At 36.0% G+C, this 26,424-nt stretch overlaps 1 protein-coding gene across 1 annotated transcript in view; it reads left to right on the top strand.

Annotated features, from left to right (window-relative positions):
• The window catches only part of LOC131427101 (zwei Ig domain protein zig-8-like), a 711,113-nt gene that overhangs the window by 263,367 nt on the left and 421,322 nt on the right, over window positions 1-26,424 (top strand). Inside the window, exon 2 of the mRNA XM_058590024.1 lies at window positions 23,150-24,773. Coding sequence (XP_058446007.1) covers window positions 24,704-24,773 — 70 coding nt within the window. The 5' untranslated portion in view covers window positions 23,150-24,703. The remainder of the gene's footprint in view (window positions 1-23,149; window positions 24,774-26,424) is intronic.

Raw genomic sequence — 26,424 nt, 5'->3', positions numbered from 1 at the left:
TTCAAAAAAATTTTTTTTTGAGATGACACTAAATTTCGATGTTTTATGCAGTTTTAAGAGTTTTGGCATCAAAAAAAATTTTCGATTTTGGAAATTTCATGTACTCCCCCCTATGGTGCTTTTTCAAGATCGATAATTGTCAAACCTTTACCACCGGGCAGCACCCCTTAAGCATGTCCGATTTAGGTCAAATTTTGCATGAAGGCTTTTTTCGAGGTGCTTAAACTTTTGAGCACTAGAACTTTACGAAAATAGAGTTGATCCCAAAATTTTGGCACCCTTATATATACAAGAGCGGTAAAAATCAACGTGTTTTGTCGGTTACGTCACTTATACCATCATATATCTGGAACCAAAAGTCACAACCATTTGATCTTCGAACTTGATCAACGGCCCGACAGTAGCTTTCAAACGAGCCCAAGTTTGTTAAAATCGGATCAGCCATCTCTGAGAAAATTGAGCGCGTTCAAATACAACGCTTTTTGTCGGTTACGTCACTTATACAATCATATCTCCGGAACCAAAAGTCACAACCATTTGATCTTCGAACTTGATCAATGGCCCGCCAGTAGCTTTCAAACGAGTCCAAGTTTGTTCAAATCGGTTCAGCCATCTCTGAGAAAATTGAGCGCGTTCAAATACAACGCTTTTTGTCGGTTACGTCACTTATACAATCATATCTCCGGAACCAAAAGTCACAGCCATTTTATCTTCGAACTTGATCAATGCCCCGATAGTAGCTTTCAAACGAGCCCAAGTTTGTTAAAATCGGTTGAGCCATCTCTGAGAAAATTGAGCGCGTTCAAATATCTTCGAAAAGTGCACACACATACACACATACACACATACACACACACACACACACACACACAGACATTTTCCGATCTCGTCGAGCTGAGTCGAATGGTATATAACACTATGGGTCTCCGAGGCTCCGTTCGAAAGTCGGTTTTTCCAGCAATTCTAATACCTTTCTATAGAGAAAGGCAAAAAGCCTTCTTAGTCCACTTAGTGGGATTTTCATATATCTTGAAAAATCACCATAGGGGGGAGTACATGAAATTTTCGAAATCGAAAAAAAATTTTTGATGCCAAACGGCTTAGAATTGCATGAAACGTCAAAATATAGTGTCATCTCGAAAAAAAAATTTTTTGAAAATATCGACTTTTTGGGACTTAGAAAAAATATGAAAATTTTTCTAAGTCCCAGAAAGTTGATTTTTTCAAAAAAATTTTTTTTTGAGATGACACTAAATTTCGATGTTTTATGCAGTTTTAAGAGTTTTGGCATCAAAAAAAATTTTCGATTTTGGAAATTTCATGTACTCCCCCCTATGGTGCTTTTTCAAGATCGATAATTGTCAAACCTTTACCACCGGGCAGCACCCCTTAAGCATGTCCGATTTAGGTCAAATTTTGCATGAAGGCTTTTTTCGAGGTGCTTAAACTTTTGAGCACTAGAACTTTACGAAAATAGAGTTGATCCCAAAATTTTGGCACCCTTATATATACAAGAGCGGTAAAAATCAACGTGTTTTGTCGGTTACGTCACTTATACCATCATATATCTGGAACCAAAAGTCACAACCATTTGATCTTCGAACTTGATCAACGGCCCGACAGTAGCTTTCAAACGAGCCCAAGTTTGTTAAAATCGGATCAGCCATCTCTGAGAAAATTGAGCGCGTTCAAATACAACGCTTTTTGTCGGTTACGTCACTTATACAATCATATCTCCGGAACCAAAAGTCACAACCATTTGATCTTCGAACTTGATCAATGGCCCGCCAGTAGCTTTCAAACGAGTCCAAGTTTGTTCAAATCGGTTCAGCCATCTCTGAGAAAATTGAGCGCGTTCAAATACAACGCTTTTTGTCGGTTACGTCACTTATACAATCATATCTCCGGAACCAAAAGTCACAGCCATTTTATCTTCGAACTTGATCAATGCCCCGATAGTAGCTTTCAAACGAGCCCAAGTTTGTTAAAATCGGTTGAGCCATCTCTGAGAAAATTGAGCGCGTTCAAATATCTTCGAAAAGTGCACACACATACACACATACACACATACACACACACACACACACACACACACAGACATTTTCCGATCTCGTCGAGCTGAGTCGAATGGTATATAACACTATGGGTCTCCGAGGCTCCGTTCGAAAGTCGGTTTTTCCAGCAATTCTAATACCTTTCTATAGAGAAAGGCAAAAAGGGCTTTGTGGTCAGATGTATCATGCCTCCAAAAAATCATCTCGTTTTTGGTCAATTTTTCTCGACTGTGCAACGGTTTTTAAAGTGTTTGGGATTTAGGTATATAACTGTTTACTCCAGATTTGTGTTCAAGTTTTGCATGCATGCAACTTTTTTCATAGCGTTTAGTTTCGCTAGTAATTCGTAGACGCGCTACAGTTTTGCAGACATTTTGACGCAAATCTGTCTTACTTTTCCAGCAACGTAATAATCATTTCAAAATTCACGCTGTGGAAGAATGAGTAGAACTTAATTGTAAATGTCTCGATTTGTACTAAATGTAACAAATAAAGTTTATTCCATGCTATCGGAAATATAATCAGTATTTTATGATAAAATTTTCTACAGTGTATGATAACCATACCAGAGGTGGAAATAAGCCCATTTTGCGCACGAGAATGTGAATCAAGATTTCTGATTGTGAATCAAAAAACCGAACAGCGTGAATTAAAAAAATAGGTAACAAAACTCAAATTGAGATTATTTTTTTTAAATGGTGGGAATTGTATACTACACAGAATAGCAGCAGACCTTATGCGCTCTTTTTATTGCACTGAGACAAATTTGTTCTTATTCTCAGAAGACAACCATGCGCAGGCGAAGAGCTGCTCTCACAAAAACTCGTTCGCGCATTTGTGTACCACGGCAGAAATGAATGTACAACGCTCCGTTCGCACTCGGCGCATTTAGCCAAGGACGAGGTACGAGTGCTCCAGTTTAATAACATTTATACAATTTTTAAGAATATTGAACCTTACATTTTTTGGCAATGTTTTCTGAGACTTGTTTAATTACTTTCCTTGGCGTACGGCACAATTGTTAATAGTTAGGTTTTCAAAAGCGGTAAAAACTATCTGTGACTATTCAATCCTTCCAAAGCTGCCTCTTGAAAATTCTTGTGCAATCGTGCTTAACATCACCTTATGATTTATTTAAAATTATTTGCGTGGTCATACATAAAAACTATTCAAATACGATCAAGAATTAAATATAGTTATCTCGTAAGTTATTTTAATTATATTAAACTACTCTTCGAACCTGATAATATCGATGATTGATGTAATATTTTACACTTGAATGAATTTTGATTCCGAAAAATATTTTAATAGACATATATTATCGAACTTAATTCGTCAAGATAAAATTATTTAATTTATATACAATTAGATTAAAATTAAAGGTTTGCCATCAATATCCAGTATTCAAAAATCGTTTAGATCTCAAACAACTCGTAGGTTAAATAGTGGGTTGCAATCTGTTAGATAAAATACAAAACATTAAAAATGTGGAATGAATCCCCCAGGCGAGGGAAATACGTAGAAAGTTTCCATGCAAAAATCAACACATTTGCTCTGAAAGTACCGGTTAAGATTTTATCCGGTTATCCCAACCAAAGTTTTTTCCCGGTTGTTGCGCTAAAAATGACTTCAAACGTTTTCTGCTTTCCAGAAGTTCTAGTCCGGTTTTGACACACAAAATATCAATTCGGTTTTCGTATTCAAAACTACTTAAAAGAGGCGATCCGGTGAACGACCAAAATTAGGTTAAAGCCGGGTATAAATAAACGATATAAGAAACCTCGAAGGGCTTCAACGATAAGTTGCACTTATTAGCTATTCATATAACGCTCAATCACTTTTTGAAATCTGCTATGTTTCAAACAGTATCACACACATTGTTTTTTTTTTAGAAATGCTTTGAAAATAAATGTTTCACTCATGTCTATCAATGTTAACTTGAATATGTGTATTAGGCCGCAGGAAACTTTTTTGGTGTTGTCGGTCATTTAAATCACGATGTAAAAAAATAAAATTATACCTTAAAAATGGAACTGGTGTCGATTGATTTTCACGAACTTAGATTCAAAGTGCGTTTGAATTGGTGTAGCAAAATCCTGCACTCCTGTTACTTTTGTGTATGATGTTCAAGCTAAATATGGTAATATTAATTCAGCTGCATAGCACGCACTAAGATTGTTATTATAATTATTATTCATCGCAGCATGTATTAGCTGCTTTTATTGATGATATTACTTCACTACGACGGTATTGCTGAATAAATTTCAAATACTTCACGACACATGGAATTTCGATGCGATCGACGAAATAAATTCACCAAACGAGCTAAAAATTATTGATTTCGGATAATCCATATCCGATAAAATTGAGTGATAATCAACTTTGATGTTTACGTCACTTATACCATTATATCACCGGAGTGACAGCCGTTCGAACTTCAAACCTGTTTAATGGACACGAAGTAGCAGTAAAACGAGCCTAACTTTGTTGAAATGTTGATTCCGAATCAGACAGCGATACTGATAACCATGAAGACATTTTTAAATTCTAAGTAAAACCAAAATTTATCTTATCAAAAATAGTTTGTTTCAAAATTCATTATAATATCTACAATAAATATATGGTATGAAAAGATAATACTGACTATGTTTATTTACTGTGAATCAAAAAAATTGCTTATTTCCACCCCTGAACCATACCATAACCATAACCATAGTTAGAACCCTCCGCAAACAGCAGCAACAATAGACCTTCTGCATGGTGAAAAGCCTCAAACGCTCAGGTCGCTCTCTCTTTCGCATTTCGGATGTGGTGGCGAACAGTCGTCTTCAACCTGTAGCAACAACAACAGATTTAAATAATAACCCTCATATTCCGAACACTGGAAATGGATTCAGGAACTGAATGTTGGATTGGATTCTAGAACTGAATTCTTAAATTTGAATTCAGAACCTTAATTCTAACTAAATTTCAGGCTTAGAATTGTGTTTAAGACTTCAGTTCAAGATTTTAGTTTCCTATTACAGATTAAGAATCTAAAACTGTGACTCTGAGTCCTAATTCTGAAACTGAATTTAGTTCCTCAATGTATATTCGGGATTCGAATCCAGAATTCTGATCTAGGATTTCAACTTCAAAATTCCTGAACAAATCCACGAAGTGAATTCAGTTCCTGAATTCAGATTTGGCCCAGAATTTTTGTTCTCGTCTCAACAGGTGTAAATATCTTCTTAAAACCATTAAAATGTTTCAGTTTTATTCATATTCACGTTCTCCAGTTACGGCTGTAACATTACTCACCTCCCTTTTTGAATATGACTTACTTAACTATGCCTTTTCAAAATTTCCCCTGTACAAAAATGGGTAGAATTCATTCATCAAAATCTCTTGCTGTACTTAACTCAACAACATAAATTATTCACCATGCTATTGAATATTTGATCAGCAATTTATGATAAAATTTTCAGTAGTTAGAAATAACCGCAAATAACTCAAAGTTATAGTTTTCTAAAATGTTTTGTATCATCGAGGACTAAAGAGAAAAACTCATGACACTTGTTTGTCTTTCTCGTGTTCGGACGACAGTTTTGATGCAGCGAGCGACAACGCATTCTTGCATTACCAACTAGGTACAAAATGTAAAAATTAAAACTTTCAATTCCGTACAGCTGAATGGTCTTATGATTCTATACAAAACTTCTGAATTTCATCTGGATCTGACATCTGATTTCGGAATTATAGGGTAAAGTGTGTTAAAAATTCTATACCATCACCTAAAGGGATGAAACAAATTACTTAAAAAAATTCTAAACCTAAATCAAAACTGCTCCAATCGGTTGTCATTATCAGTAGACGGCCAAACAAAGCGATTCCGGTTATTCCTTCAAGAGTCGAATAAAATGATTTAGAAGAATACCACAGTATTATATATGATAGAATGATTGATATGAAAAAGACGTCATCACACAACTAGGTGAATTTATCGTTATATCGTACCGTGTATCCTCAGGCCTTATTAATTTGTGTGTTAAAATAAGTGTGTCGTGAATTCGTCCTAATTCAGTGTAGGTGCACCGTTACAGTTCTGGAATTAAAGAAATGACCCCTTGCACAATTCACATCAACTTATGAGAACGATTTTAGATATTCAGAAGTGTGAAGTTTTATTCGTATTTACGTTACCAAGCTATGTCCTTGACATTACCCATTCGCCTAAATCATTTAAAAACGTATAAGTTTTGCAAGTGAATAATTGAAAATCCTTTTTATTGCATTTCGATAATAATGTTGTGCAAATAAGCCTGTACTATTGAATAAACGACTCGTACTGAAAATATTCATAGTTGTTTCTACAGGGTCAGCTACGTAACTTTTTTTTTAAACATGCAATAAAACACAAACGGTTCATCCGATTTCAAAATTTATTTTTTCATATTAAAGTACAATCCTTCCGGGTAACTGATTTCATTCAAATCAAACGATCGGTCCAGTTTTTTAGTACATTTTCGATTATATGCAGCTTTGTTTCAGCTATGGCTGCACGAATGTTGTCCTTCAAGGCTTGAATTGTCTCTGGCTTGTCCACATAACACTTATCTTTGACAGCCCCCCAAAGATATTAGTCTAACGGCGTCAAATCACAGCTCCGAGGCGGCCAAACGACATCCGAATTTCGACTGATAATTCGATCTTCGAAGACTGTGCGCAGAAGATCGGCACGGAGCGCCGTCTTGTTGGAACCACATGGTGTCCAAGTCTTCTTCTTCAAGTAACGGGAAGAACCAATCGCTAATCCTGGCGCGGTAGCGCTCGCCATTGACCGTGGTAGCGACTCCTGCCCCATTTTCGAAGAAAAATGGCCCAATAATACCGCCAGACCAAAATCCGCATCAAACCGTCACTCTCTGAGGATGCATCGGCTTCTTCATGATAACGTGCAGGTTTTCCGTCCTCCATATGCGACAATTTTGCTTATTAACATACCCGCCGAGATGAAAATGTGCGTCATCAGAGAAGATGATTTTTTGGCAAAAATCGGTGTCTTCTTCAAGCTCATCGCAAGCCCAGTTGGCACTATTTTCACGCGTTCCTCAGGCGTTTTCGTTCAGCGGAAGGATAAAACTAAGGTTCTGTCAAATCAGAAGTGACATTCAGGTTACCAATGTCGAAATAACCGCTAGTTTAAAAAAAAAGTTAGATGGCGGACCCTGTACATGTCAGGAAGCGGAAGCCGTGTTCACTGGTGCTGGAACAATGACGCAGCATAAGCGGCTGAATAAGATAGTTAACTTGATTTTCCCGACGAATCAAGACGTGGCGGACCTATATAACCTATTTTACTCCGCCCACGAAGGAAGTGAACTCCGAGGTGAAGTTAATTTCACACACCAAGCTCCCCAAAAAGGTGCTGCTGTGGCTGACAATCAACGAGAAGGGATTGTCAAAGCCGCTCTTTTTCACTTCGGACTGGCCATAAACTGGTAAATTTATAGTACAGAATGCCTGTCGGAAGCATCGTTGTTTATCAAAATATACCACAAGGGCGAGGACACGGTTTCTGGCCGGATCTGGCGTCGGCCCACTACTCGAAATGATCGTTGGAGGTGATGAAGCGGCTGAATATCGATGCGGTACTTAAGTCGGCGAAGTCACCCCCCAACATTCCCCAGCTGCGCCCCATCGAGAATTTCTGGGCCAACCTGAAGCGTAAGATCTACTCCAAAAGTTTTGTCGCGAAAACTGAAGAGGAATTTATAAATAAAACAAAAAAAGATCTCAAAAACATGCCTACAAACATGTCTTTGTCCATCATGGTGAATGCTTCGGTTAACTGACGAAGGGCGGCTCGCAAGGGCGCAGAATTTTGTTGCAATTGAGCTTAAATAATTACCTTCCATGTTAAATTTGTCAAAAGCAATTATCTGCTTTCGCTTTTGTTATAATCATCCGAAAAAAGTTCATACTTGTTAAATGGAACCGTTACAAGCATACTGAGAATCTTTTTACAGAAGCTTCATGCCGATAGAAAGGGTGTAGCCGTGTACGCATATAAAAACTGCCCCCAAACAGAAATTAAATTGATGCAAGCTGTTTTAAAGGGTTTGTATTGGAGATGATTTTCCCAAAATTTTAACCCTTTAACTGCCATATTCGTGGAGTTAGGTTGGTTCTTCTGATTTTCCTTTTAATTAAACTTTTCAAAAATCTTTATAAAAAAAAAACATGAAAATAATTAGGAATATTTTAGGAATTGTGGGAAACCTTTCATTTTTTTTGCATGATTTTCAAAATGTATTTTATATAACAACAAATGTTCAAAATTTTCGATTTTATTTTATTCGCACTTACAATTTTGGTACCACTCAAGATTTTACATCAAAAATAAAACATTAATGAGTACATTAAGCGGTCTTATTTTGAGATTTTTAAAAAATGTGGACGGGTATAATATCAGACTTTAAAAGAAATAACTCATACGATCTACCACGCGCCTCCATCAAATTATCGTCAGATGGAGACACATGGTATTTAGTTCTAAAATCAAATATCGCATGCCCTTAGAACTAAATACCAAGCGTTTCCATCGACAACTTGAGTTCAGATTTTGAGTGTTGACGTAATTTCTAATGATAAAAGAATCTCATTCCTAATATTATTTACACATGCCCGATTGGCTGTCTCGATTTTTGATTGGCAATAATGTTGGGAGACAGTTCGTTTGTACACATTAGTTAATATGTTGTCAGCGGACGGTTGCACGTCAAAAGGAAGGACCAATGATAGAAACATGAATCACAAGTAATGAATTGACAAATATCTAGTTTTTAATATACGGTTTAAAGTTTTGATTCGTGAACTGATAAGTCAAATGAAATAAATCAACAAATACATTGTGGTCAATTTTTATCTCACATTTCCAGTATATTAAGTAAAAGTTTTGCAAAACGTTAAAAATATAGTCACTTGGCAGAAAAATGTATTCCCAGACACCAAGCGCAAAATCAAGAAAAATTGGAAACCATGGGAAGACTAAAAAATTATCAGTTTTAGGGCAAACTGTTCGTCGACTATACAGAACGTCATGGTATGAATAGCCAAGTTGCCTGAAATTGCTCAACAAGACAGTTAAAGTCCGACAGCTTAAGCAAGACGGATAAGTCAAACTGGGATCGAACTGCCTGTAAATCCATCGAAACAAAATATATGAGAGCGAAAGGCTTTAAAGTACAAGGTACAATTCAAAAATTTCAGTCTCCAAGTGTCGCCATATGTCTGAAAATTTCACCCGTCAATTGTGTATTCTCCAGTGTTGTCGTATACAATTTTCATGACATTTGAACGTATAGAAGCTGAGATATCACGCTAAAGGTGACAGTACATTTGTAGTGTCGGTCGGAAAATGAGCATCGAACAAAGAGCTAGCATTAAGGTTTATTTTAAACTTGGTACACCCAAACCTCCGTTTACGAACACTTTTTATACGTTACCTCTTTTTACGTACCTCTTTTTACGAACCAAATCCCAAATAACGTAAACATTTTTTACGAACCTACTTCGTAAAAAGAGGTTTTGTCATTCATCGAAACCGATTTCCGACTCCATGGAAACTACTGCAATATGGGTATTTTTGGAACGGGATTGATGAGTAGATGACGGAAAACGATGTTTGAGGTATTTTGGAAATCCAAGATGGCAACTTCCTGGTGATTGATATTCCTTGAAAACCCTTGCAATATGAGTATTTTCGGAACGGAATTTATGAGTAGATGTCAGAAAACTATGTTTGAGATAGTTTTGAAATTCAAGATGGCGACTTCCGATTTGTTGATATTCTTTGAAAACCCTTACAATATGGATATTTTCGGAACGGTATAGTGTTTTAAAGGAATACCAAGTTAAAGGAAAATGGCAAAAACTTTCGAAGATACTAATAAACCGGAAGTCACTGTTTTGCATTTCAAAACCACCTCAAATATAATTTTCCGACGTCTACTTTTAAATCTCTTTCCGAAAGTACCCATATTGTCAAGGGGTTTCAAGGAATATCAACAAAGCGGAAGTTACCATCTTGGATTCAAGAACCACCTCAAACATCGTTTTCCGAAAACTACTCAAAAATCCTGTTTCGAAAATACCCATATTCTTAGGGTTTTCAACGAATATCAAGAAACCGGAAGTTGCCATCTTGGATCTAAGAACCACCTCAAACATTGTTTTCTGACATCTACTCATCAATCCCGTTCTGAAAATACCCATTATGTAAGGGTTTCCAAGGAATATCAACAAACCGGAAGTAGCCATCTTCCGAAGATACCCATATTGTTAGGGGTTTTAGGCAATCTCAATCAACCGGAGGCCGCCATCTTGGATTTTGAAACGAGCCCAAACATCATTTTCTTGCACTTACTCTTCACATCCGTTCCGAAAATAAACATATGATGCGCGGTTTCTACAATAATCACACAAAACTTTTTTTACGAAGTAAATTCCAAATAACGTAAACTTTTTTTACGAACCAAATCCCAAATAACGTAAACTTTTTTCACGAACCAAATCTCAAATAACGTAAACTTTTTTTACGAACTACCTCTTTTTACGAACCCCCGTTTAGTTCGTAAATGGAGGTTTCGGTGTAAAACTTTTACCGAAACTCATCAAATGATGAAACAAATTTATGGAGATTAATGTCTATCCCGTAGCCGTATTCACGAGTGGTTTAAACGTGATTTAAATCATAGTGGTAAACTATGATCACTATGACTATGACCAGAGCTGTAGGGAGACGACTTTAGATATTAGTAATGAAATGGTTATCATTATTAATTACTTCAATACTTAAGACCTGAACTCAAGTTTATTTATTTATTTATTTTTTTATTTATTTATTTATTTATTTATTTATTTTGTGAGCAGGGAAAAGCCCGTTGGAGATGAAACTTGTCAATCTCTCTCTCCAGCAGGCATAAAACCTTCTCATTATTTATATCAACAGATTACAATGATCAAACAGATACATTAGGCTTACCACTAGAATTAAAACTAACAGTTAAAACAAAATTTATAACACTATAGCTAGTTGAAGACACCACGCGTAACAGATTAGTAATAGTGTAAAAGTTGTAGATGAAAACGGAGGAGACGCATGGTTTTCCGATTAATTTATTTTTTAAAAGTCTGATATTATATTCGCCAACATTTTTTTTAAATCTGAAAATAATACAGCGTAATGTACTTATAAATGATTTTTTGAATGTAAAATCTAGAGTGGTACCAAAGTTTTAAGTGCGAATAAAAAACATCGAAAACTTCGAACATTTTTTTAATTGAGATACATTTCGAAAAATTGTAAAAAAATGGTTTCCCTTAATGCCTAAAATATTCCAGATTTTTTTTTAAATTTTTTGCTAAAGAGGATTTTGAAAAAAATAAAAAAAATCAGAATAACCAGAATCAGAAGTTAAAGGATTGAATTTTGGGAAAACCATCTCCAATACAAACCCTCTCAAACAGCTTACATCAATTTAAATTCTGTTTGGGGTATTTATATGCGTACACGGCTACATCTCCACCCAACATGGAGTAACTGAACGAAATCGTTCGAGTACACCAATTTCAGAGTTATGCGGTTTTTTATGCGAAGTTTCAGAGTTATGCGGTACGTGAACTCGCATAAAAAAAGACTTCAGTGTATACTGCAAGCCGGTGCAAAATATTGCGCTCTTCAAAAGCATCGCATTGTGCTCAATTTTTCCCTTCGACTCATACAAAACCCTTTAAATATTCCAACATTATCAACTTTATTTTCTGTTTTTTGTGAGTAACGAATTTTTACAAAGCCCACCATGTTGTTTTATGATAATTATGATAATTCATGATAAGAAACAATTACTCGATAAACAAACAATTCAATCCATTTATCATATTCAATAGATGTCAAAAGTAAATTGAATTGTCACTGCAGGACAAATCTATCGAATGCTACATGAAGCGAACAGCTTCAATATTAATTCAAATGATCTCCATCACGCTGCAAACGGGCGGTGAATCATTTTCACCATGGTCGTGAATTGCACTGTGGGACGCATGCATACTATAAAATTCATGGCTTATTTATATGCAAGGGTAAGGTGAATGAGTAGTATTGAAAGTCGCACCGGAAATGGATGTCAAGAAGTGACACGGGGCACTTCGGCCAACTCTCTCCCACCTGCACACCTGCCGATTGCACCGTGTCACAATATGCTATTCCCCATTGCGTCAGCATTTCTCGTCTTGGATCGATTTTGCAATAAGTGAAACTGCTTTCCTCAAAGTGTCTTGACTGTGGCACAAGCAGCAAGTCACACTCTGCTGCTGCAGGTTTTTTTTTCCTCATGTAGTTGCATAGAAGGATTACTTTTCAACAGCTACGCTCAATAAATGTCACATAAGTGGATTGAACGATGGTCGTTGAGATTTGGTTACCTACGGCGTCGGTTCATTTCTTTTCGATTGCGAAAATTTATTGATGTCAAACAGTTAATTCACCGTGAGATATTTTCGTATTTGGAGCAGTGCTAGTCGTAAACATTGAATACTGTAATTAGTTACAGCAATTCGATGTCAGGAAAAGTTTTTTTCAAGGAGTAGATCATGATATGAGCTGGTTTCAAGGAGCAAATTATGACAAAATCGAATTGATAAATTAGATTTGAACGGCTGAAAGCAAAAGTCGGATAAGTGCACCTTAGTTTGGAAAACCCGGTTAAGTATTTTTGAATGCAAAAACCGGATAAAAACATTGAGCGCAAAAGTCGGACACGGACTTTGAAATGCCAAAGCCGTTTAAAAACATTTTTATTGCAAGAACCGGACAAAAATACTTTGAATGCAAAAACCGAACAAAAACTTAACCGGTTCTTCCAAAACAAATGTATTTATCCGGTTTTTGCATTAAACGTTATTTTCGGCCAACTGTCGCTGCGGGATAAAGCATGGGTCGCTAGTTTGCCACGGGTGGCGTGATATGTAAGGACATTTTCATTGAGTCTCGTCTTGTTCCGCAGGGAAAATCGAATGTGATTTGATAATTATGTCAACTCTACTTTATACATTTTAATGGAAACTCTTTGCAATAAATTATTAGAGATGAATCATTAATGTATAAAACTCTTGGTACTTATTATTAAGCTTAATACATGTTTGTTTGTTAATTGGCGAAAACATTATAAATTTAGTGAACATTAATACATCGCAGCTACGAGTCATTAATAAAGTATATTAGCTCCATCCATTATGGCAAATATAGTTCCGTCGTGATGAAAACAGATACGAACTAAGTTTACCATGCTATATTTCATGTTTCATCTTCGTACCAAGAGTTTTATACATTAATGATTCATCTCTAATAATTTTTTGCAAAGAGTTTCCATTAAAATTTATAAAGTAGAGTTGACATAATTATCAAATCACATTCGATTTTCCCTGCGGAACAAGACGAGATTCAATGAAAATATCCTTATATATCACGCCACCCGTGGCAAACTAGCGACCCATGCTTTATCCCGCAGCGACAGTTGGCCGAAAATAACTTTTAATGCAAAAACCGAATAAATACATTTGTTTTGGAAGAACCGGTTAAGTTTTTGTCCGGTTTTCTCATTCAAAGAATTTTTGTCCGGTTCTTGCAATAAAAATATTTTTAAACGGCTTTTGCATTTCAAAGTCCGTGTCCGACTTTTGCGCTCAATGTTTTTATCCAGTTTTTGTATTTAAAAATACTCAACCGGGTTTTCTAAACTAAGTTGCACTTATCCGACTTTTGCCTTCAGCCGTTCATTTGTTTGCTTTGTTTTTTAAGAGTTTTAAAAATATTGAATTTAAAGCATCTTCTCGGTGCGATATTTATTTCGTTCAGATAGTCAAATGTCACATATATTATAAGCTTCCATAATCATCAAAACATTGTTGAGCAAACCAAGATTATTGAAATATTTGATTTTTAGTATATGAGCGTCGCACGAAACGTGCACAACTTGAGCAAAACGGTAGGGAGCGGCAAAACTTAGTGAGCTGCGAAACGTTTTGACTAAACCCTGTCGCTTTTTCCCAATACTTTGTTTGAAACTTGCATAAACACCAGAGTGTGTATGTGTGACATAATCTTATCAGTTTGTAAACAGTTATAAACTAAATTTTGTCTCTCTAAGAGACGGTATGACATTTGGAGAAAACTTCACTCTCTAGATCCGGAACCGAAATGCCGATTCACGCAAAATTCAATAGCAGCTTATACAATCATCATTCGAATCTCGGTTTAGTCGTTGTAAAGAAGAATATGATTGAGGTATTTACGCACACAAGTTTATGTTTTCACTAGAAGTAATATTGTAAATTATGATGCATAATGTCATTAAAAAAATGAAAAAAAATAGGTTTCTGCACTTGGCGGTGAGGTTATTTTTATTTCTATTCAAGTAATCAAATACGTATGATGAAATTTGAATAAAGGTCACAGAAATTACACTCTTTACTTTCACTGAAAAATTGAAATAAATTCCTTCATTATTTTTCGATACAAAACGAGTGGCCCAAGGCAGCCAACACTTCCCTATGTGTGGAACCGGAAACATGGAACCGATGTAGCCAAAATCCTTTCATTTTGGCCATCAACTAACATATCTAACAAGTTGAAACCGTCGCCCTAGTCGAGTTTCTCGGCTCTGAGAAATGGTAGCTACCTTCTATCCGGGGAAATCGTTTATCCAATTAAACTATGATGCATGTGAAGCACACGAAGAAACGGACTAATTCAGGGCTGAAACAGCTGGCGGAGGGGTTGCTACACTCAAAATAATAATCATGTTATAGTTACGTGAAAAGTTATGTGAATATTTTCCACCCTACTTTTCACGTATGTTTTAATGGACTTACATTTAAAAGCTGTTTAATGCATAATCCAGTGAAAGTTACGTGTTTCATAGGTAAAATGTAATGTACTACTCATATCACATTTACCTATCAGTTCATATCAAATTTAGATACCAGAGAATTACTATTTTATTAATTGGTTGAAGTCAAAAGGGAGATTTCAGATTCTTATATAAATCTAGGAAATGGAAAATAAAACATTTATTTCAGAAAATCAGCATAAAATTTTAATTACTGAAAATAAAAAGCAACTGTAACGTCGTGGGATCTCGAATCGGCAAGCATTCAGAAATCGTGTTGTCACTGCCATCCAACCAAAGCCGAAGTCGAGATACGAGAACTCCCACAACACTAGCGATGCAGGTTGAAGTCGCATTACATGGTTCGAGTGTCTCTAGCTTCATACCGATTTTGAACTCGTTTTTCGGTGGACCAACGACCTGTTTGAAGCATTCGAAAGGAGCGGCAAACTTCCGAACTCACGCAGGCACTCGATCCAGTTGAACACGTGGAAACTTTCATACTGGAATGGTCTGGTCGATGTAGTAAAAAATTGCAATTAAATAACATTTCTCGCAAATATTTACACTACTTACAATTGGAGAGCCACTGTTCGCCATTTTCAAAATCGAGTTTTACACACTGAAAATTCTCGTAGATTGTTTGACGTTTGGTCAATTCACGTAAACCTTATGTGATTACTCTATTCATTTTAGGGGATGTTCGTATAACATTCATTTTCGTCACGTAAAATATTCAATTTGACATTTGGAACCAATTTACGTGATTTTTCAAGTGAATCGAACGTGAATTTTTATTTGAGTGTATAGAGATATGACTACAATTGAACGGCGTGGCGCACGTGCACAACTGAACATGCTCGGTTCTTCTATTCAATTAGGCTGTTTCTTCGTGTGTTTTACATGCAGGATAGTTTATGGACTGGATCTTTCAAAAACATGTTTTTTTTTAATTTCACTTATTATTTAAACAATATTTTAAAATTTTACTATTTACAGAAAAAAGTACAGATAATAAATTCCATCCACAGTTAAAAAACATTGTATCAAGTAAAAGTCGACCAAAGTTCTTATTCGTGACTAATCGTGCCTCGGCGCGCATCATTCCGCCTTTTTCTACTAACTTTTCGGTCGCGTTTTCCTTCGAACGCTCTTCATCAAGTTCTGGACAAGTGTTGCATCGTTTTTTTTTAACGCTTGAACCCAAATTTTTAATGTGGAACACATTTTTGTTTTCTATATAGGGGTGCAAATTAGAAACTCAAGAAAAATACACGTAGAAATGTGGTCAAGTTTTGAACAATTACAGCTCAGTCAATTTTGCATAAATTATTAATATTATGTCACCATTTGATTGGAAATATTTCTACGTATTGATTTGAATGTTCATAGCCATGTATTTTTAATTGTATATCATTGAAATGTTGATTAATAGCTAGCAGTGTCCTATTTTGTCTGCAAAAAATCTCCGGCATACTGGATTTCCCTGCCATAGTCGACGGTTTTGAAGGAGTAAGCGATATATCAAAGGGAAAGCATTGCTCTGATTGGTCAATCGAGCTGTTGGAAGCACGTGAATCTATAAATATAAGCAAAATTATAGCTAACGTTTCAGTCCAACGAGTAGCATGCTAGAAGTAGGTTGTTGCTAGACAGCAAGACAAAAAGTGCCATAAAACGATTTGAAGCTTCAATTGGTATGCTCTGATCTTGTGTCATGCAAGTTCGTATGAAACTCCATAATTGCATACATTTGGGCTATTGGTGTAATTTTGTCGGCTACAAAACAAATACAAATCACGACAAATAAAGTCTATATTCTGGGTTCGCGTGTTCGGTTTTGGTTCCTAATTAAGATCTAATCTAAGCAGACTCTCGTGCATTTGCGGATTCAAAAGTCTGACGATTAATTGAACTGTTTGATTGTAGATCATTAGAAATGTTGGTTGCCTTGTTCCACATGAATGGCTCGAACAACCCCATGGGGCTGATCCTTGTAGTTTTTTAAACTCCTGCATGTTCCCAGCTGCCTTACCAGTCTTCTTGAAGACCCTTTTCACGATTGCCCAGTAACGTTCGATGGGTCGAAGCTGAGGGCAATTTGGTGGATTGCATACTATGCTTCTTATATAAAGGCAGCAATCTCTTACGAAGACACTCAGATGGATAGATTTCTGCATTTATAGTTCCGGTAGTGTAAAAAATGGTTGACCTCAAACCACAGAAACATATTGCTTGCCATACCAATAACAACCTTTCGACCATCCGCATCGCTCACATCCTCCCCAAAGACGACAGTAAAGTATTGTGGACCTGGAAGGGATTTTTGAGTCCTCCTTTACATAAGTCTCATTGTCCATCAAAACGCATGCATCCGGACACTGCAAAATACGCGAATACAATTTCCGGGCCCTTGTTGCTGCTCACTTCTTCTGATCTACACTTTGTTTCGAGATTTTCTGCTTCTTGTAGGTAATCAGGTGATTTCGCCTCTTGATACGCTGGATCATTCCGACATTCGTTCCTGCTTTTTTGGCCAAATCACGTATTGACATTGATTTATTCATCATGATTAGAGATACCACTTTCTGGACCAGTTCGGGTTGGAAGAACCGGGTTTTCTGTCTCTTCATGGTAGCTCAATCAAAGAATAGTGATCCTTAAACTTATTAATGATGGTTTTAATGCTGGCATGATGAATTCAAAACCGCTTCGCCAATTTTTGCATAATGATATCCTTCTCACTTAGCCATGTGTCCAGAACCTTAATTTTCACTTCCTTTTCAATACGTGATATTATGAAAACGCAGAATTTCAACCGCACAAACAAGTAAACAAACGAAAGCTGACAACCAAATGCACAGCATGCTGTGATCTGAGCATAAAAGACCATCAGCTTATTTTCGATACACTCCTTATTTTGATTTTTTTGGAAAAACCAGGCCTTCATTGGCGTAACGATTTCCCCGGATAGGAGCTAGTTAGGGGTTCGAACTTCATCTCTGGTGTAGCTTTTTCCTGGGTTTTATTACATAGTTGTATTCGCATGTTTTTTGCAATCTCTTTTTCTCGTTAGATACTAATACTAATTGTACTGTTTTTTTAAAAATCTATGTACAGCATTTTCTTGATTTTTATGCCAAATGTACTGTTTTTTATAAAAAAAAGAGCGTTACACATACACAAAGGAACAGACATTGCTCAAATCGACTTTATAATTTTTCTAAACGTGAAAAGCAATAAGAAAAAAAAAATATTTGGAGATAATTGATTTCCAAGATTTGTTAGAAGTAAAATAATAATACATCGGTATTTTTCAGTGTATATTTTCTCCATATAGGTCCGACAATTATCTTGAACATGATCCAAGACACCTAATTAAACGTACCAATTGTTTTTAAGGTAAAGGTTTCCGAAAATTTGAAAGGAATTTTTGCCTGTACCATTCTCAAAAGTAAGGCCATTATCAAAACTGTAAACTGATGAAGCAACTTGTCTTTTTCGGTCATGAAGAGGACTTATTCAAAATTTGAGTCAAATCAAATCATAAAAACCTTTTTTTAATCCACCTAGTGGTGTAATAATGCCTTTCTCATATTATTTATATTTTCTGAAATATTACAAGATTTTGTCAAGATTTTTTCTTTCAACAACAGTTATGTCAGGTTAATATAGATTTAAATGTGGCCACCCTGCACGCTAGACAAAATTGAACAAAGCAGGTAAATGTCTGTATGTGTGTGTAACATTTTTTTTCTTGTAACCCCACACAAAGTTTTTGTATTTTATTCAAATCCGACTTCCGTGTCCGGAATTACAGGATATGTGCAAAAAAAAAGTAAATAAATGCACTTACTTTTCTCAGAAACAGCTGAACCGATTCTTACAAACATGAAAATGAAAGGTACAATTTCCCTATACAAAGTTCCTAAATTTTATTTTGATCCGACTTCCGGTTCCGGAGTTACAGGGTGATTAATGAAAAAAATCTTATTTCAAATTACTTCCTCTCTTTTCTCAGAGATGGCGTGACCTATTTCAACAAACTTAGATTCAAATGAAAGGTATCATGACAACTGTCAAATTTCATCCGGATTCGACTTCCGGTTCAGGAATTATATGGTGAAGTGTGTTGAAAATTGGATACCGTCACTTGAAGCGGCGAAACAAAACGCGTTAAAAAATTTCTTAGCTTGCTTCGAAACCATTCCAATCGGTAGCCATACCAAACAACCCGATCCCGGCTATGCTGGTTCTCGTTTTCTGATTCCGAAAGCACCGGAAATAAAAAGTAAAATAATTTCTAAACTTGCCTCAAAACTATTCCAATTGGTAGTCATTGTCAGTAGACGGCCAAACATTAATTTGGCTTTCTTTGTTCCTGGGTTTTTGATGAACGACCGAAGATTGTAGCCATAGACTCAAAAATGGATCCCAGTCAGTTTTCTCGAACCAACTTCGATTATACCGGCTCCCAGATTCCGGTTTTGGAAGTACCTCTTTTCGTTTCCTCAGAGATGGCCTAACCGACCTGAGTACTGTTTCGCTTTGTAGGTTATACCAGTTTATGGAAAAACCTTTTAGTTTCTCAAAAATCAAAGAAAATTATTCTGAAGAATACCACACATTTGGATTTGAGAATATGTGAGAATATTCAGGAATTAAATTCTAGCTCAAAAGTCAGTTATAAAATTCTGGTTTGAAATTCAGATCAGAATTTTCTTCCAGAATCCAGATCAAGAATTCATATTTATTCATATGCTGATTCAAAATACAGACGTTGAATTAATAAATCAGAATTTTTGATACAAATTCCAAAATCTAGTAATAAATCTCACTCACAGAAATTCCGAAAATCTACTCCCAGGATTCTTAGTTTGAAATTGTAAAGTTGTTTACTGGAGCTGAATTCTGAAGCAGAGTTCTGAACCTAAATTGAATTAAACCCAAATATATTATACATCAATATGAATCACTTTAACGAATTCAATACAAATCGAAAAAGACATCACAGTAACACCATCTCGTGACGGAAAAGGCTATTATTTCAGTCATGTTTAATAGTTTGCGTTCAGCGTGCACCCAGAAGTGAAATATAAATAATAATTGAGCATGATGCCCACATAGAGGTGTGAACATTTTTAAATTTTTAATGTGTTTTTTCAGACGAAAGTGAGTATCGCCTATAAATAATGTAGAATTGCACTCTTTTAGACCTATCGTCTTTAATTTCAAGAGTTATGAAGTAGCATTTAACTTTGCTCATGAATGTTATGAATAGTGCTGAAAAGACGAAATATATAAGCTGTGAAAACAATGTTTGGCAGATCACTTCTGATATATAGAACAAAATTAAAATGAATTCTCTCAGGGAAAGTTAAAATGTAAAAGAAAATTGTCATTTTTATAAATTATCTATGAATTGAAAGTTCATATTCTAAGCGATCTGCCCCTTGGCTGTGAATTGTTTTGCGAATAATTTAAACTTTTAGTCAAAATTTGAAATTTCGATATTGATTTTCTGAAAAGTAGTTGAATTTCATTCAACAGACAAACCATTCCAAAATTCGACAAATAGAAAGTTTGTTTAGCACTAAAAACCTGTTTTAATCCACCTAGTGGTGTAATGATGCCTTTCTCATGTACATATAATATTGAGGTATTCTATTTAAAAATTTTCTCTTCGATTCTTGAAAGAAACCAAGAGATTGTTTGTGCATAAAATACAGAATAAAACAGTGCTTTGATTGTGTATGTCATCCTTAAGAAAACGAAGTGTGTTCACTATCATGTGCACTTCCGGCACCGAAACCGAGAAGCGGTATATTCAAAGTCGGTTCGTACGGCCACCAACTAACATGACACACAAACTCTACTAGTACGCACTCTAAATTACGATTTAAAAGTTTGTTGCATCCGAAAATATTTTAAGTGACGGTGTACAATATTGAACACACTTTACCCTATAACTCCGGAACCGGAAGTCAGATCCGGATGACATTCAGGAAATCAGTATGTGACCGGGAGACCTTTCACGGGTAAAAATATGAAATCATGAATCATGTCTATCATGAATAATAAGTCATGATTTCATGAGCAAAATGATTGGTATCATGCACAATAACACATCTTTCATGAAAATTTTCATGATATCAATAATTTTGCTTTGAAATTTCATGAGAAGGCATGGTTCATGATTTCATGATTGAAAAATCATGGTACCAGTAATAGATTTTTATCCGTGTTCATTTGAACCAAAGTTTGTGGAAATCGGTCAAACCATCGCTGAGAAAAGTGAGCGAGATCCATTTTGGTATATATGATCACTATTTCCGGTACTTCCGGAACCGGATACCGGGAACCAGGATAGCCGGAATCGGTTTGTTTAGTTGCCTACTGATAATGACTATCGATTTGTATAGTTTTGAGACCAGTTTAGGAAACTTTTTACGTGTTTTGTTTCGCCGGTTTAAGTGACGGTGTACAATATTGAACACACTTTACCCTATAACTCCGTAACCGGAAGTCGGATCCGGATGAAATTCAGGAATTCCGTATGGGACCACGAGACCTTTCATTTGAAGTTTCATAAGTTTCGGTTCAGCCATCTCTGAGAAAACCTAGTGAGATTATTTGACACACACACACACACACACACACACACACACACACACACACACACACACACAGACAGACATTGCTCAGCTCGATTAACTGAGTCGAATGGTATATGACAGGGCCAATTTTCACTAGTCGGGTTTTCAATTGATTGCATAACTTTTCTATATGAGAAAGGCAAACACGTTAATAAAATAAGCAAAGGAACAAGTTATATTTATTACTTTTACTTTAATTGATAGCTCTCGTTGAGGCGAAATATGGTTTATAAATTGTTTTGTTTCGAAGTTTTTATTTATTTATTTATCAACCTGGTATTGTATACTTCTATTACCGTAACCGTAATTTTTCAAACAAAGGAATTGTAGTACATAATTCGGAAATGTTTGAAAAATTCTGGAACTAACATTAGAAATAATTTATTTCGTTCTGCGTGCACATTTCACACATATTTATATAAATATTTTTATAGAAACAAAATTTTCTCATCCGAGTTAGTATCAGATTGCGTATTTAAAGTTTATTTTTTCGTGCTGTGTATATCGAGAAATATTCCATATTTTTTTAGTTGCTTGGCTCAGTGTACTGGTTGGGAAAACTGTCATATGCGCTTTAAAAAATTTGTAGCGTATTAGTAACCTTTTTTGCCACCGTACTTTACTGTGATGTCTCTCGTGAATCACAAGAGTGATCCATATTGATATATAGTATATTTAATTGAACCTCTCTTCTAACGCATGAGACAAAATGATTGATTTTCGACTATGGTTTACCTATTATACTCGTCCAGTTGAACATCGAAACAGATAGCAAGCAAGCGTGATGAGTTTTCCTTTCTTGTTTCCAACAGTTTGAGTAAAGTAATTTTTTGAGTTATTTATGGTTATCTCATTTTGTTGAAAATTTATTCATACATTGCTGAGATTATTTCTGATGGCATGCAGAAATAATTGAATCAACTCGAGATATTCACGATTAAGTTTTACCCATTCTTCCACAGAACGAGTTTTGCAAATGCGCCCCATAATAAAGTAAGACGTAAGATATTCACGTCAAAATGTCATGTTTAAGAGCAGACTAAGAGTCAAATTAACGGTTTCAATAATTTCATTCCATCTAATCAATTGATTTTCAAACAGCTTCACTGAAAAGAAATGTATTTCGCGCTGCAAAAAAAAAATATATTCGATGCAGTAAAAACCTGCTGACGATAATATGGTTTGCGTTGAAAATTGAACTCTGCTCTTACAACAAAGGAAACGAGCTTGACAGGAGAAAGAATACATTAAAACTTAATTTCGTTTAATTGAAGTCTGCTACCAACCGGAAACCGAAACTACCCGCACAACAAAACCGAACAGAAATAAATGAAAAACTAATTTTCTTTCAATTCCATTTGCTTTTAGAACTTCCCGTCCCGTTCGGTTGACTCACTGTTCGTACGTGGGAACATCAAACCCAGTACATTTTTTTTTGTTGCTCACACTAAGTGGATGTCATTACTCTGATCTGATTGCAATGTTTTTTCTTCTCTCTTCCATCCTGTAGATCGACGGCAATTGCCATCCTTACACATCGAACATCGAACGGGCAGAGCCTGCACCCGCAACTGCAACACTAGAAAAGGGGAGAAAAGTGATAAAAATTCTATCGAATACTCAGTCAAGTGTGAAATGCCCCACCACGTTGCTGCTTTCGTTTGGCATTGTGTCCAGCAAACGAAGACACTTGCAGATGCAGAAATACGATGCCAGAACTGAAGGAAACTGTTGGAAATTGACTACTCTCAGGGGTGATTGGCCATCGAGTTAGAGCACAGAAGTAGTGAAATCGTAGAACAATAGTGCTAGACTCTCCCGACAAGGTAGGCGATCCTGTAGGTACACAACAAATGACTTTTTAGCCGCCGGGTTTTACCATCGGGAACCAGGAAAATGACAATGTCAACAGAATCACATTTCCGTGCCACAGAATCGTTTCCAACGGGCTTAAAACTTTAAAAAGAAAAAAAACTTATCTTAATTTGAAAGTGATTTTCTTCTCGTACATAACTCAATATGTTCCGCCGGTTCCCAGCATCGGCAGATTGGTGGATGGATTAAGGACGAAGCAAAAAAAAGCGATTACGGTTCAGCCTCACCACCGTAGCGAAAGTTGGTGATATCGAGCACAGTGTACTTCAATAGCAACTCGCCCGGATACTCGACTCGGTTCTACGCAATCACCGAAAAACCAACGAATGGATAACAACCTTAGAGGATCATCCCACTTGGAGGAAACTTTTTAACCGCACAACTGTCCCTCTCCTTCTGCCTCGGAAGTCAGCAGCATTCATTCTGGCGACCTGTATACACTTTCTTTTATGTACATAGTCTGAAGAGTCCTTTTTTGTATTGCTGTAAGTGTAAATAAGCGTTTTAGTTTGATAGAACGCCAACAACAACAACAACAACAAACTATAGTTATGTTTGAGAAGAGACACCTGCCGTAAGATCTGCCACACCATCCCGACAGAAATCGCGTAGCGGGGCATGGCCCGTTGTGAAAAAGGGAACTCGGAATATATGTCGTACGTGTCCGTTTAGTTTTTCACCTTCCCTCGCCATTTCTCAAGTGTTGCGGGACAGCACCGCTCTTATCTCCGGTAGCTGCTTAAGGCAAACGAGTGGCACTGAGAGCCGCTGCCAGAAGGCCGGTTTTGCAGCAGTTATTTAAAAAAAACAGTATAGCAACAGCATTATTCTCACATTGGCTAAATTTTTCCCTGCCTCCCATCCGTTCCGAAATAATAGACGATAATAAAAAAGACTGAAGGATCGGCAAGTTTCCAAAGCAGAAGTTGCCTCTGATGTCAAACAAGTTTACGTTGGAAAAGTGAAGTGAGACTACCGTAGCGTGCATAGATGCTGTGTGAAAGCATGTTCAGGAGAAACAGGAAGCGATAATGGTTGTCTGAACTACTTTTAAGGAGTGCTCCTTTGAAAGACAAAAAAAAAACAGAAAATCTTAACACGGGAGAAAAAAAAAGTTCTACTAAATAAGTGGTGCACAGCAACGGAACGTGAAGGAACAACAGCACTGGAGTGGATAAGCACGTTCAAAATGACAATGACGAAGACATACATATTTTGCATCTTGTGGTTGGCGCTACTGCTCGGCATGAGCGAAAAAGGTAATTCTGAAAGTTCCATATGAAGTTTCTTATCGCTTTTTTTTGCCAAACGAAGGAATGCGAGGTACTGTTATCTGACACCCGGCAGTCACCTTCCAGTCCTAGTTATGCTGTCAACCGATTTGAGAAAATGAAAAATTCAAATTTCTTTGTATCTCCGCTAGCTAGGTTCGTGTTTTATCTTATCCTTGTGAGCAATAGTTCGTTCCAAAAAAGCCCTATTTATGGTTGTTCTTGTTTGTAGATGTTTGAAGTAGTTTGCTGTTCCAGAGTTGTTTCTTTGTGGATCCGAAAATTGGCCATTGCTCATATGTTCTTATTTTACAGTGCCTTTGAATTCGGTAATAATCATTTTCATAATATGACGAATGTGTGTACAAGCCAGAATATTATCTTCAGCTATAGAACAATTCCAGAAATGATTAGCAAGTCATCATACGTTTCCGGCATGGAAAAACACGGATGCAGAGACCAAGCCGACTCAAAACTGGCATAAAAAAGGGCGTATGATAACTTGGAAACAAAAATTATACTCATAAAAATGTGCACAGTGAAAAAAAAATTAAATACTTTTAGAAAAAGTTAGAGAACGAATCGATAAATTAAAATAAAAACGTTTCTTTTTATAATTTTTCAAATGATTTTATTTTAAACTTTAATTTAAAGTTAACATTTTGGTGTAAATTTGGGTACTGTGAATTGAAAAATGATGAATTTACAGCTGAAATAATTTACCAACAATAAAACTGTCTTAAAAAGGAATGATATGTTTCTTTGGATTTCACTATGAAAAAAAAACTTTTTTGTTTTGATACTAACGTAATAGTGAACGAAACGATAAAATATTATAATTCTACAGATTGAAAGAAATAAAGTTGTGCATAATGACTCTTCTTCTAGTAGCAGCCGTTCTCGAGTAATTTGGAGCTGAAAGTCAAAGAGCTCGTTTTTTTTTAACTATTTGTTTTTTAGTACGTACGTCGAACTCATTGATCTGAGTTTTCTAAAAAAGCTCTCGTTGCATTGATTGTTTCGAAACGGGGGTAAGAATATCTAGGGACAGTTATTCTGACGACAATACATTATAATTTTAATCATTCCACGCCCATTTGATTCGATGCAGAAATATGAATTGTTTGTGAAGAAAAAATCGGTAACGGTCAAACTCATATCTACCAGCCAATCATACCGAAACCTGAGGCAATATATGGCATACCACATACGAAATATTCTTTCATCAGCTGTTAGATGAAAATCGTTGAACTAAGATAAAGTGTGTCATAGTACTTTCAGGAATAGAACAGTGCCCTCACTTTGATAAATATGTTTTTTCAACGCCTCGAACACTTTTGGATGGATTTGCTTGTAAACTATTCTAAAATTTATACGATCCATACTCGTAATTGTGCAGATTAGAGTCAAACTTGGAAGATTTTTTCTGTTATTTTTTATTGCAGCTTCTCTCTAAATGCCGCCATGATGTTTCAAATACGCCTAACCCTGTAAATCCAGAACCGGAAGTCAGATCCGGACAAAATTCCATAACAGATTAAGAGACTATAAAACTTTTCATTTCATAAGAAGTTTGTGAAAATTCAGTTGTTTCTTAGAATATTGAATTTTTTTACTCGACATTTGAAAGCTTACAGTG

Source organism: Malaya genurostris, chromosome 2 (genome assembly GCF_030247185.1).
Source record: "Malaya genurostris strain Urasoe2022 chromosome 2, Malgen_1.1, whole genome shotgun sequence".
Taxonomy (NCBI): domain Eukaryota; kingdom Metazoa; phylum Arthropoda; class Insecta; order Diptera; family Culicidae; genus Malaya; species Malaya genurostris.
Note: the sequence above shows the minus strand (reverse complement) of the source record. Positions and strands in the feature narration are given on the sequence as shown.